Source organism: Neodiprion virginianus, chromosome 5 (assembly GCF_021901495.1).
Source record: "Neodiprion virginianus isolate iyNeoVirg1 chromosome 5, iyNeoVirg1.1, whole genome shotgun sequence".
NCBI classification, from domain to species: domain Eukaryota; kingdom Metazoa; phylum Arthropoda; class Insecta; order Hymenoptera; family Diprionidae; genus Neodiprion; species Neodiprion virginianus.
In genome coordinates, this window is record NC_060881.1 from 6,660,287 (window position 1) to 6,673,789 (window position 13,503).

Consider the following 13,503-nt stretch of genomic DNA (forward strand, 5'->3'; position numbering starts at 1 on the left):
GATTGACATTTCAAATTATGACAAATTTGGTTGAATTTTACATTCAATTAAATTGCATTTTCGATTAATATGGCTGAATAAATAGTCAATTAATTGTAGTTTAAAAAAAAGTATATAGTAATTTCACGAGGAAGTTGAATTGAAGGAAGAAATGGGCAATCGTGGGAGTAAAGCACCAGGGAATCAGGAATTTTACTGTTTGAGGCAACAAGACATCCGTGTTTTCGCCGAAATTAGTAAATCTCTCGAAGCTGATTTATCTCACTATGGAACTGAATTCTACACTTTGTAATTATTCAAATAATGTTTCTATACATTCGGTATTCATTCTCTTTACTTTTTTCCGTATTAAAACTCCTGTACGTTGAAAAGTTAAAATTGAATGTCTACTTTTGGGTGGGACTTTGGCTGTGTCCTATTATTATTCGAAATTATCGAAATTTCTGTCTGATTTGAGAAAGTTTCTCTCACACTTGTAACAATCTAAAATTTGAACTCAAGGTTCTCTTCATCGCTAGACTAAAATATACCAACCATATTTCTCAGGCTCTTCCAGAATCATCCCAAGTACTTGAAGTACTTTCAGCAAAGTAGCCCACACGAGTTTCAGGAGTACTATACGCTATTACGGTCGAAATTCAGCCTGACTTGTAGTACTGTCGCAGCGCTGTTTTTAGACTACACGCACAAACCTCAACCCCGTGAGCACTTATTGGGATACATCGCAATGGTGCACAGGGATATGGATTTGGATCAGAAGGATATGGAAGTTCGTATTTCTTCACAAAATTGAGACCAAAATGTCTAGTTTTTTGATGTAACTGTACGTAATATCGTGATGCGCATAGAAAGGCGTCATGCTTCAGCCTCAAATATTTGCAGAACTTCATGATGGACTTCATGCAGATGTTGACCCTACAGTTTCCTAAGCAAATGACAGGCGAGTGTTGTTTGGCTTACATGAGATACACAGCATCTCTGGTATCACGTATAAATGTCCTTATGAAAAGGCATCGAGAGATTGGGAGGATGAGCAGAGGAAATAACCAAGCTAAAAAAGTGTGTAAATACCAACCTGAAGAAATGATGTGAGAAACTCAACTGAGAACTCTTATAATGAATGTAGAGATGTCCAACATTCGGATGCTGCCGCCTGTCGAATTGCACGTGGTCATCTTTCAGCCAGCGCCATCTTATTTATGGCCATACTCCAGAATACTGGGAAGCAAAGAGGCGGCATTGGATCATGCAACGTACTGTATGGGCGACGACAGATGGAGAGGGACCCTCTCAGAAGCCACAGAAAGATACGACCAAAAAAAGAAACATTGTCAACAGTTCTGTGAGCTCATTCAGCGGAGACAGCTCACCTAGTCAGTTCCGCTGTGAAGGCGTTAAAAGATGTGCAAATTTCTGATACACTTACGAGGCTGGTAGAAAATCAATTTACTCGACTTCTGAGATGGTTTCTACCAGTCCCTAATACCGTGTGAAATTAGTTTCTGTGTAAATACAGGTGACGAAAGCTGCGTTCGAGTGATCAAAGAGCCCAATAGCATGAGCCATGAATGGTGGACAAGCGATCAGGAGATGAGTGAAAAGATAACAAAATTGAATAGACAAGTTCGGAAGGAACGTCAACCATTTATGTTGTCAAAAGATGATACGGCTGACACAGAAAAGAGGATCGCTTCGACACGAAACAACGTAATGCTGACCATTTTTCAAACCACTTTATTATCATGTGATTAATTTACCAATATATTTTATTTAGTTTAATAATTATGAACTAGTGCAGATATTACTGCAGAGTTTTTCGTATTGGAATCTAATCAAGTTTTTCGCTCCAGTTGCAATCCGAAGGGAATAATAGGGATGTCGTGGAACCTGGAGAAACTGTGATACAAGCTTTGAAGACTTCCATGAAGACTACGAATAGTGGCAAAGATACCGATTTCAAAGGTTAGAATTGTTCTTAATGCTTAGTAGAAATGCCGTCATTATACGCTCTGCAACAGGATTGTAATAACGAAGAGAAAAATGCATCTACAGCTGATCGTCAAACGAAACAGTCTAATCGTAGAAATTTACGGCGGGTCTCTATTGCTAATTCCACACCCAGAGAAAGAAGACGACAGAGCCTACAAAAAGATCCCAGTTTGGAAAGCCATTCAGTGCGTTGATACATTTGAAAAAACTCAAAAACTGTTTTGCTACCACAACAAATTCTAAACAAATGATTTAAAGCTGCAGAAAGTGGCTCTACGATCAGTTTTACATAAACAATGAAAATATATTCTGCGTTGTTTTGTCAGCAGCATAACATCGAAGAGTTGAAATACCCGAGGACACGAAGATTGACAATTCAGAGCGATCCGAGAAATCACCATAATTCTTCTGAGACCGACGTAGAAGGTAGAAATTTTCGTTCGGATCTACTGAGGTCTTTGAGCGTTGCTACCAATGAGATGAACGACCGAGGAACATCCATAAGGTTGCCTTTCCATAAGGATTTCGAGTGCTTTAAAAGATCTTGGATCATTCTATTTGATCTTATGTATTTCAGTAACGTGTCCAGTACTTCTGGAATGTTGGGCGGAATTGATCGGACGGGATCAGTAACGGTTAATATACATTTAAATATATCAAGTTTGTATTTATCATGGTATCATACGGGCATGAAGTTTATTAGCAACTCATGTTTTCCAACAGTACTACGACGGCCAAAGATTTCGTACTTCATTCTCACCCAGAAATAAGCCCCGCACTAGTATTATCAGCACAGCTGGTTCTGGGGTAAGTAATGTATCTTAAATTTCAATCGATCAATCTTGATCGAAAACTCAAATTGTCATTAACGCTGACTTGCGACGATGAATTTCTGAGGAAGTAATGAAATGAGGTTGACTATCTAAGAATACGAAATAATGGTATTATAACTAAATATTATTATCGATCTATTCCTTTATTATTGGGACTCGTTTCAACGAAGCTTCATCGATTGATACTCCAGTTACGTGGTGAGCGATAGTACGATTGTAAATGGTTTGCGAAAATCATGTCAATTGTTTCCTCTGTCTGCCAATTCCGAAATTTATTTGACATGCATATATACGTTATGTCACTCGCAGGGCAGAGCTAACAAGATTCCCAAACGCGTGTCTATATCAAATGCTCACTGGACTTCGTCCAAAGAATCTGACTAGTGGAAGAGATTCAGAATAAGGTGGTCGTCGATTCGGTACTTGGACTATGTATGTATGATTAAATCCACTCAAATTATGTGCTTAAAGTTATTTGTACACGTTAATGTGACCCCGTAAACAGATTATTCCTTGGCACAGAAAAACCTTTAGCACATGCATTTGATATACTTAACATGACTGCAGATTACAACATTGTTTGATGAATACCCCTACCGCAATTTACACTTTGATGAAAAATCGCAAATCAGAGAATTGCGTATGAATTTTCATCATTGCTTGTTATCTTTCGGTTATTTGATTAATTAATTTTGTTGTTCATGGCAATGAAATATAACGAGTTATTTTTGTTAGAATCGTGCATACAATCTCTTTGCAGTATGGGCTTCGTTTCCAATCGTTCGTGAAGCATCCGTTGAATTGCTCCGAATAATTTTCGTTGATTGTTCAATAACTGGAAATTGAACTCTCAAACCTTCGTATTACCCTTCAAAAAGTACTTATACGGATATCTCATCTGTTAAATTGCAACAGTCAATCTGGATTTTCATGTAATTATTATTACTGAGAATTTTCGTCGACTCATGACGTGAATAATTACGCTATTATTCTATTTTTCGATTTGGAAACTTAATGGAATATATCGTTTTCTGAAATACTGCGAATAATCGATGATAAATATGGTATCACGAATTTGAACTGATCTAACACTGTTTTATTGATAGTTGTGCACCCAGTAGGCATTGTCACATGTCATGAAAAGTATAATAACTATTGCTTCGTTATGTGTGAGGCCATGTGATAAGTCTTTTAGAAGAGTTTAGTCTTATGTAAATCGAATGATTTCAGCTGGTACACGATTAAAAAATATAATTTCATTTTTAACAGCACAGCGTGGAAGATACAGGTTTTTTTCTAGGGTGTTTACGAGAGCCAGAGATAGTTATTATTTTTGGATGTATAATGTGAACATGGTTTTCTCAAACAACACCATCTCCATAATATACACCAGATGTAGTTGTTGAACGAGTCGTACATTGTCAAATTAACACACCACCATATATTAAAATATATTCTCAAGAGCATAGTTCAAAGTCGGCATGGCCCATCATATGCCGTTGATACGACAGCCAACTCGCCACGTAAAAGACTGATAATTGCAGGAATGAATTAGGGTTATTAACAATCTCTTCAATGTGTCTTGTGTAATGGTTTTTCCAACAACAGTCTAGTAATTTTTGAAAACCTGATAACTTGTACATTGTCAATTCAGAAAGAGACTAAAATCGACACAATTCCTGTTTGCCAAAAGTCGCAAAACACATCTGTAACCAATTCTTTCAATGACGCCATCATCGAACACCTACAAGGTAAGTCTTCCACCAACTGTCTAAATGCTGGACGAGGTAATTCCTCGCTTGGGTTTGTTCTGTCTTCTACGTACCAGCAACTTGCGAAGTCCTTGTAACAGATTAGATGTGACTGTTTCAACGAAAGCAGGTAGTGCATTCATGTCGTTACTGGTTCAAGTTTTGCGTCACCATCATATCGGCATGAGAATTTGAAATCCATTCTCGGCAGCCTAGCAGTGTCGAAGGTTCCATATTACATTTTTGGCCAAGAGAACACCTTCAGCAGTCTCCTCGGCTCGGATGGTTCAGCGCCTCGGCAGTGAGTGAATAAATGCCATTTTTTTATTTTCCTCTCAAGCAGTTCTCAATAAATTTAACTGCCTAACGGTCCCAAAAATGAATGACTGCCAATAGATTCCGGGTAATTTCCAGAACATAATTATAAAAACTAACAAAAATGTTTCTGCGAAACGAAAATGAAATTTTATTTGGTTCATTTTGTTATTTGTATTCAAAGTTAAACGTAATCTTTGAGTTAGACGGTTAGTTAATTCAATTCTTGATGTCAATACAATATACAGAATTACTTCCGGTGCATTCGGATGTAGGATCTGGTTGCATTATCTGTTTCGATTCGGATCGCTTGTGCAGCATCAGTTGAATTTCACCAAATGATTTTCGATTCGTTTCGGGCAGGTAGAAAAACGTGATGATACTAAAAATTGCAAGGCATATCGTGAACCCGTAAAATGCGATGTGGATACCATAATTGTTCACTACGGTCGGGTAGAGTTGTAAAATTACGGCGAAAAGAACCGAGGTCCATACGACAGTAATTATCGTTCCGTAGGCCTTGATGTTACACGAGAATATTTCAGAGATAACAGACCTAGTCACGCCTCCCAAGCCTGCGGAGAAGGCACATAAGAAACTGACTAGTGCTGTCGCCGGTAGCCACGAAATTCCAGAGACATCGTTTCCATTAGCTTGCAAGTGAAAGTACACTGCCAGGGCTGCATTGCATAAATCGTATCTTTTAATCAATCATACATTATTTCTTTAGTTAGCACGTGCATTTAGTGCAAAAAAACTGACGGCAGATAAGGTTTACGGCAGTTTATACACACCTGTCAGAAATACCATGCTGAAAAACATAGACCCAAGTAGCAGAGGTCTCCTGCCGATCTTGTCGGCAAAAAAAGTAACCAGGATGGATACGACGAGTTGGACGACACCAGTTATGATGATTGCAGTGCTGGAAGAGATGTCGGAGTCAACTTCGTTCAAGATGGTTGTACCGTAAGACGCGATGACTGTAATGCCGGACAATTGTTGAGCGGAGATGAGTACGAGGGTGAGCAGTAGTGCCTACGAATCGTTGAAATGGAATTAAGTGTTTCCGGTGGTATTTTACAGAAGCCAGACACCGACCTTTCGATTTCCCCTGTCCGTTAAGAGCGTCTTTAATGTCCCGACATGTTGGAGATCAAATTCCACGTTTTTCTCGATTTTTTCAATCTCCTCACCGATGTCCGTTGTGCTCCTCAAGAATTCTAGACTCTTCCTGGCGAGTTCTGGCTTACCTTTCATTGTGTAAAAGTAAGGTGTTTCCGGTATCCACGGAACGAGCAAGAGAAACACGAGTGGCATTAGTATTCCAAACGCACTGAGAATAGACACGCTAATCCAAGGTCCAACACAGTAGACTAATACAGTTCCCGAGTTAGACAAAACCGCCATCAAGATACTCAAGCCTCCGCGTCTTGTGTCCTGTGCAATTTCTCCGAGGTACATTGGAATCACTACAGAGGTAAATCCCATCCCAAGTCCGCTAGCAAACCTTGGAAACAGTCGTGTAATGAGTCTTAACAAGTCTTCAACGCCAGGTCTCTTATCTTAATTAAAAAAACTGTTGTAGGTGTATAACAATGATAATTCAACAGTTTACCTAGCGACATAGTACCACCAATAGCTTCGAGCAAAGGTGGTCATGATACCTGCGATTAACGATATAATCGCTCCAAGTATCATTGAAGTCTTTCGTCCCCATTTGTCAACCGTCAGAGCTACACAAATTGGGCCTATCATCCCGCCCAACCCCATCAGGCTAACAATCAGGGATGCCTGATCCTGTGTCACTGGGACAGAAGTGTCTTCCAATAGCTTAGGCAACGTCGACGATGGCCAACCGATATGGAATCCGGTAATCGCCTCTAGTACAGTACCTAATAAAAAATATAGGGATAACAGTAAGGTACTTGTTTTTTTATTCATTGTAGCTTATTATAAATACGTTTTACCATCATATATATAAAATGAGATGGAGAAGTATTTGGAATGTTGAGTCGATTATTGTAATACAACTTGACTGGCGTACTTTTAAATGGGAAGCTAACACAAAAGCAGTATATTTGAACGACGTTGATGAAATTTTTTATAACATTACTTGTGACGGCGGCGAAAATCTGCGGGGCAAGCATTTCCACGCTTCTTCCTTCCGAAGAGCAAAAGAGTCTGAATCCTTACGAAATGACCCGAATTGAATGTTACTTTTAGAATTGTAGAGTCCACTACAGGTTTCAGGTTTTGAAATACAGCACCTGAAATGTATTCGAGTCTTACCACGTCAGAATATTGAGATTTGTCTCTTGTAAATGTTGTAAAAAGACACTGATAATCTGTATCCATTGGTGGCTCCTAAAAACGTAACGTAACAGATGATCCGGATTTCAAGTTTAACGGATCAATATGTCCGTTGTGTGATTCGCATAATTTTGGAAGCTAACATTGTACTCATAGCTCAGTGTCAAGTAAACCTTTATTCGCACTTCTTCTTCGCAAAGTTAAAGAAAGTATCTATGTATAAGAAACAGTATTGACAGTATACAATTACCGGTACACTCAAAGCCTACGCTGAGGATTATCAATTGTGATGTCAGTTAAAACCTGGTAATGACTAAAAAAAGTGGCAATCGAAAAAGACTAAGAAGGTGTCACAACCAGGTACGTTTGATTCCATGGACAGCTCAGTACTATTAATTAATCATTTTAGAACTCAGTTACAGGTGTGGCGTTTAACGGATCGAGAAGATCCAAGTGGATTTCAGATCACTGATTCGTCGAGTTCTGATGAATGGTTTTTGTGTTGGATTCCAGAGGTTCTCATATGTCCGGTGAATAAGAATTTATACATGGTTCTCATCTGATCATAAAATGACTCTTTCAATGCATCAATGCACCATTCAGAATTGAGATTTTGGATACATATAGCCATGGTATCTTATACTAATTGAAAACTGAAATACCAAATTTGTTATGTGTAACATAGAAGTAGAAGCGCGATGAAAAATGGGGTGTTGAATCCAACACCTATAATTTAATTCTTATGGTGTAGTCTGCACTAAGCTTATTGATTACTTAGTTGCAGTTCAATATGATCTGATTTAAATGTGTCATATTAAATCGATATTCGTAAAAGTTTACGTTTGAAAGCACAGAGCGTTCGAAAGTGTCTACACGGCCCAACGTGACATATAGCAATGTAGCACCGTTATATCGAGGTAGCAATGCAAAAGTGATACTTCCATTGTAATATGTTGATATGCAACGTCTCTCCTCTTAAGGCGCGTAACATTTATTACTTGGACGTATTACATCGTGACATTGAATTTGCGTCGTCATTTGTTTCCACAAGGTTTACGTAACGCCAACATTACGCATTCTCTGGATTCCCGGGATGTTTGTTGAATTTTATGGAGCGAAAAACAATCTAACAAGGCATAATGCACTTAATATTGCTCTGTCAATCAAACGAACCCGCAATAATTATACGACGACCGCCTGCAAATCAAGACGACATTTGAAACTATTCTGGTGAAATTTCACAAAACTTGGTCACAAACACTTCGATTTCCTTTGTCTGTGAACAGTCACTTCAATGAAACCACATTCTGTAGATCGAATTGTACGTTCCTTTTCATCTCCACCTTGTCGACGTTCGTTGTGCACCTGAATCATCTGAGATTTCACCTTGCCAGTTATGGCTTATATCGTGTAAAAGTAAGATCTTGAGAATTGGAGAATCGGCAATGGTGTGAATATTGCAAGGAATACGACCGGAATGGTCGTTCTCGGTTCCGTTAGTAAAAGTATGCTTATCCAGGGTTCATTACTATAGACCGACACCGGTTTTAAGTTGAATATAATGATCATTCCAGATACCCGCCTATTCTGGAATATTATGAATATGAAAATGACGTGACACTGCATTTTTGATTTGTTAGTTGTATAGGCAACGTAGTATATATATTATTAAAAGTATACCAATTATTTATTTCATATGTTACAGCGCCTTCATTGGTCTTTTTATTTCTGTGGTTTCAAGATGTTAGGAGTACTGAATGACGCAGTTACTGAACAGAAGAAGGGAAGCGTTATTGGATATTGAAATTTTTCGTGTTCTAAATATTGTCCTAGTAGATAACTAGGTATTGGAAAATAGGTGGATGAATAATATAATAAAACTGCGTTTATACGTAAATCGATCTTGACAGTAATTCGAAATTAAACTTGATTAAACGCGAAGGGTACAAGCCAGTATGCACTGTAAGAAATACAGTTTGACGAGTAGCATTACAATGTCGAACAAATGTATGTAGGCTTTCGTCTTTCATGTTAACAAGGATCGCAGGTCGTCGTTGATTTTCAAAGTGCCACGTGAACATAGTTTTCTCGAATAGCACCCTCAGTTTGACATCAAAAGGATTCGTTGAAGTGATGATATGTCCAAGCATCGTCATATGTCGTGATACGATTTCGTAGGATATTCGAGAGTCTGCGTCATTCGCGATGCCATATGCATAATTCAGGAAGCAAGCTGCCGCTCAAATAACAGCCAATTTGCCGTATAGGTCACTTACAATTGGAGGACTTGATGAGGCTTATTAACAAGCTCTTCAACATGTTTGGTATAACAGCTTGTAACAACAGTTTGCCCATTCCTTTCGAACGAATACGTCTAAATTCTTTGAATATTCATTACCAGCCATTCGTTTAATTGTATTTATGGCAATTATGAAAATGATTCAGCCCAATGATAGAAGACATTGTGAATTTAGAAAGTGACATAAGAGTGAAATAATTCCTGTTTACCAAAACACTCTTTTAACGTATTAATTAGCGTATAAATTTCTGGCCAAAAGCCAGCATTATCCAGCATTATCACCAGCGCGAGTACTTCGATGATGAAAAAACGTAGGTTGGTTGTTTATACAGCTTATAAAAATCTTTGCGATAATTTTCACCTTTTAATGGTAACAAAAATGATTGAAAATTCAGGTAGTTTCCCGGTCAATACTAGGATATGAATATCGAATTCAGAAGCACGTTTCTGTAACATCAAAGGCCCATTGAACCGCGTTCAGCGACTTTGCATTAAGCGAATGAGGTTGTGAATTAGGGTAATTAACAATTCAGACTAAGTATGGTTAAATTTCCTCGAAATAAGTGAATATTTATTTCGTTTTCATAATTGGACCTGGTCCTTGAATTAGTTGATTACGTAAAATTCAGTTCTTTCCGATCGCAATACAATATATCGAATTACTTCGGCTGCATTCGGGTGTAGGAACTGGTTCCAGTTTCTGTTCCGATGTGGATCGCACACGTAGCATCTGCTGGATTTCACTCAATGATTTGTTTTTGGTTTCGGGTAGATAGAAGAATGTGGGGATTATAAGAACTGCAACACAGATCGTGAACGAGTAGAACGCAGTATGGTTACCATACATAATTTTTGCAGTCGGATAGACTAGCGAAACCACAGTTCCAATAATCGTAGACCAGGTAGTAGCAACTAGTATGCCGTAGGCCTTGACGTTGCCCGGAAGTAGTTCGGTGAGAATAGGTAAGCCCATGCTGCCTAATCCTACCGCGTAAGCCGATAAGTAGCCAACCATTGCAGTGACCGGTAGCCACGAAATTGTAGAGACGTCATTTCCAATTGCTTGCAAGTGAAAGTAAGCTGACAGGGCTGTATAGCAAAATTCACATCTTTCAATATGGTGTATTACCAATTACGATTTCTTTCATTTGTACGTACGGCTAGTTATCACATGCAAAAAAAATTTACGTGCTGGTAAGTCCTGCAGCAGATCACACATACCTGCTAGAAAAACTACGCTGAAAAACATCGATCCAAGGACTAAAGGCCTTCTACCTATTCTGTTAGCAAAATAGACCACTGGAAGCGATGCGATCAGCTGAACGACTCCAGTTATGATGACGGAAGTACTGGAAGATATGTTGGAAATGACTTGATTGAAGATGCTGGTATTGTAATATAAGATAATTGAAATCCCGGACAACTGTTGAGCTGCTAGAATTCCAAGGATAACCAGTAGAGCCTGAAAATAATCGAAAAGAGGATAGTAGTTCAAACAAAATTTCACAGAACCTAGACACGGACCTTACGATTTGCTCTGTCCATTAAGAGCTCTTTAAACGTCCCAGTATTTTGGAGATCGATCTCCACGCTTTTCTTCAGCCTCTCGATCTCCTCGTCGACGTCAGTTGTGCCTCTCAAAAATTCGAGACTCCTCCTGGCGAGGTCTGGCTTACCTTTCATCACGTAAAAGTAAGGTGTTTCCGGCATCCACGGAACGAGCAAAAGGAACACTAGTGGCATCACTAATCCAATCGCTCCGAGATTAGACACGCTAACCCAAGGTCCGACACTGTAGGCTACTACAGTTCCCGAGTTATACATAACAGTTATCAAGATACTCAAGCCTCCGCGTATTCTGTCCTCTGCGATTTCTGCCAAGTACATGGGAAGTACCGATACGACATTTCCTGTAGCGAATCCGCAAGTAAGCCTTACAAACAAACACGAAATTCATTGTAACAAGTGCCGAGTGCAACAGTTCTTATCTTAAATTACCAAAATGTTGTACCTACGTGTATAACCGTTATACAGTTACACAACTCACCTTCCGATATAGTACCACCAGTAGTTTTGAGGAAAGGTGAGCATGACGCCTGCGATCAAAAATGCAACCGCTACAAGTATCATCGTAACTTTTCTCCCCCATCTGTCAACCGTTAGCATCATTGAGATTGGCCCTACAACCGCCGCTATCGAAAAGCAACTAACGATCAAGGAGGCCTGATCTTCCGTCACCGGGACGGAAGTGTCTTCCAGAAGCTTGGACAATATAGGCGACGACCATCCGGTGTGGAATCCGGCAACAATATCAAGTATCGTACCTAATAAAAAATTTATGCCAAGTTTTTATTCACGTCTATACTTTGTAACGACGTAGCATTGGATAAAGGAACTTGAAGGCAGGGGGGTCTAAAATCATACCTATTTTTAAAAGTTTTTTTTTTCACAAAATGAATACATTCTGAGCAATTTCAGTTTGAGGTCTTTATTTTTTTAAAAATAGATATGATTTTAGACCGTCCAAGCTGTACCCTTTCCTAATAATTCGTGTCCTGCGAGTGAAAACATTCTAGCATCATTTTGGGTTAGTTATTTTAATTCAAGTATATATTATAATTAAAAAATTTCCCACGTTCATGTATTTCTTGCGAAATTAACACAATATCAACATAATGTACGAGCTACCTTGATAAGAAATTGAGTCATTTTACTTGTGATAGCCGCGAAAATCACCGGTACCAGCGCCGTTTTCTTCATTTTTTTTCTTTTCCGAAATGGCAAGGGCCTAGGATCCTCAGGAAGTGGCGTTACTTCGAGGGTTGTAGAGACAACTGCAGGTTTCACGCGCTGAACCACAGGACGTGAAACGTTGCTGATTCTTGCCGTGACGGAAGCTTCAGATTGCACACTCTTAAAGGTTCTGAAAATATGATTACAAGCCTTTTCCATTGCTACAGATGTTTTTATTCACTATTCGTATCTGGGAAATGATCGGTTAAGAGGGTGCATCTGTAGTCAGTGTTTACGTATCGTGTGATATCTATGTGCCTCATTTTCTCTAGTATGAAAGCCTTGCGCGTCGCTGATGTAAGAAATCCAAATGCAGTATTGAATATAAATATCTGGAGATTTTTTTGTTTCGCGCAACACAAATTACATTCTAAAAAAAAAAAAAAACAGATGCACCCGCTCAAATGGCGAATGGTCCAGTGTTACTACAAGGTGGATCACTGGTTATTGTGTAGTTTTCATAATTTTTCAAACTAACATTCTAGCCGAACCTTATTATTACGAAACAAACCTTTTCTTATATTTTTTCTTCGCAAGACAGTCGAATCTATATACTTGTATAAAAAACGGATGGATGGAATATAAAACAAATACCGAAAGTCTCTGACTCCACTTCGAAGAAATTCAACTTGTAACTTCAGCTATGGCCAGGCAACAGTCAAAATCTGTCGTGATAGGAAAACTGTAAATGTCAGTGGCGACCGCCTACTTTTAATTGCGTGGATACCAAACAACTAATAATCATTTTAGAATCTGACTGGTGGGGCGTTTAACAAATTCCTGATCACTGATTCATTAAAATCTCAATAGAAGATTGTTAATTTATTTCAGAGATTCTCATCCGTTCCGCCAATAGTTTATTCGTGGTTCTCATCTGCTCGCAAAATGAATCGTTCACACCGAAAAAAAAACCTGTTGGACCTACATGCGTGACAGTTATTACAAGAACCACTTTTTTCAAGTAAATAGTACTTTGATTACCGTATTTTTTACAAGTTAAAAAAATATTTGCCAATATAACTTCAACATACTAATGAACAATTAATTCTTTCCGCAATCCGGAAAATTCTCCTTCAAAAAAGTATGGTCCATAGAATCACCGTCACAAATGTAAATCGAACGATGGTTTTTCGGGTCAGTTCGCATGCGTAATCTGATATTGAATTTTGGAAAATGTTTCAAATATCGAGACACAGTTAATACTTATTTATAT

General features: G+C 38.6%; 3 protein-coding genes across 5 annotated transcripts; 1 reads left to right on the plus strand and 2 right to left on the minus strand.

The window, feature by feature from the left end:
* The first annotated feature begins 5 nt into the window (after positions 1 to 5).
* LOC124306037 (uncharacterized) lies at positions 6 to 3,467 on the plus strand. The gene is made up of 11 exons (XM_046766146.1): positions 6 to 288; positions 547 to 769; positions 883 to 1,059; positions 1,127 to 1,373; positions 1,517 to 1,707; positions 1,851 to 1,962; positions 2,053 to 2,174; positions 2,319 to 2,494; positions 2,567 to 2,624; positions 2,713 to 2,796; positions 3,132 to 3,467. The coding sequence occupies exons 1-11, from the start codon at positions 152 to 154 to the stop codon at positions 3,204 to 3,206; spliced, it is 1,602 nt and encodes a 533-aa protein (XP_046622102.1). The 5' UTR covers positions 6 to 151; the 3' UTR covers positions 3,207 to 3,467.
* Positions 3,468 to 5,022: 1,555 nt separating this feature from the next.
* LOC124306040 (facilitated trehalose transporter Tret1-like) lies at positions 5,023 to 7,648 on the minus strand. The gene is made up of 6 exons (XM_046766152.1): positions 7,449 to 7,648; positions 7,002 to 7,155; positions 6,504 to 6,780; positions 5,987 to 6,395; positions 5,683 to 5,923; positions 5,023 to 5,568 (listed from the first exon to the last, which is right to left on the minus strand). The coding sequence occupies exons 2-6, from the start codon at positions 7,033 to 7,035 to the stop codon at positions 5,108 to 5,110; spliced, it is 1,422 nt and encodes a 473-aa protein (XP_046622108.1). The 5' UTR covers positions 7,036 to 7,155; positions 7,449 to 7,648; the 3' UTR covers positions 5,023 to 5,107.
* Positions 7,649 to 9,055: 1,407 nt separating this feature from the next.
* Positions 9,056 to 13,016, minus strand: LOC124306039 (facilitated trehalose transporter Tret1-like). 3 transcript variants are annotated; one of them, XM_046766150.1, is made up of 6 exons: positions 12,885 to 13,016; positions 12,212 to 12,420; positions 11,545 to 11,821; positions 11,022 to 11,430; positions 10,719 to 10,959; positions 9,056 to 10,586 (listed from the first exon to the last, which is right to left on the minus strand). In XM_046766150.1, the coding sequence occupies exons 2-6, from the start codon at positions 12,255 to 12,257 to the stop codon at positions 10,123 to 10,125; spliced, it is 1,437 nt and encodes a 478-aa protein (XP_046622106.1). In that variant the 5' UTR covers positions 12,258 to 12,420; positions 12,885 to 13,016; the 3' UTR covers positions 9,056 to 10,122. The 3 variants fall into 3 exon arrangements, with proteins under 3 accessions (XP_046622106.1, XP_046622105.1, XP_046622107.1); XM_046766149.1 differs by having other exon boundaries at positions 12,802 to 12,959; XM_046766151.1 differs by lacking the exon at positions 12,885 to 13,016 and having other exon boundaries at positions 12,186 to 12,252.
* Positions 13,017 to 13,503: the final 487 nt, after the last annotated feature.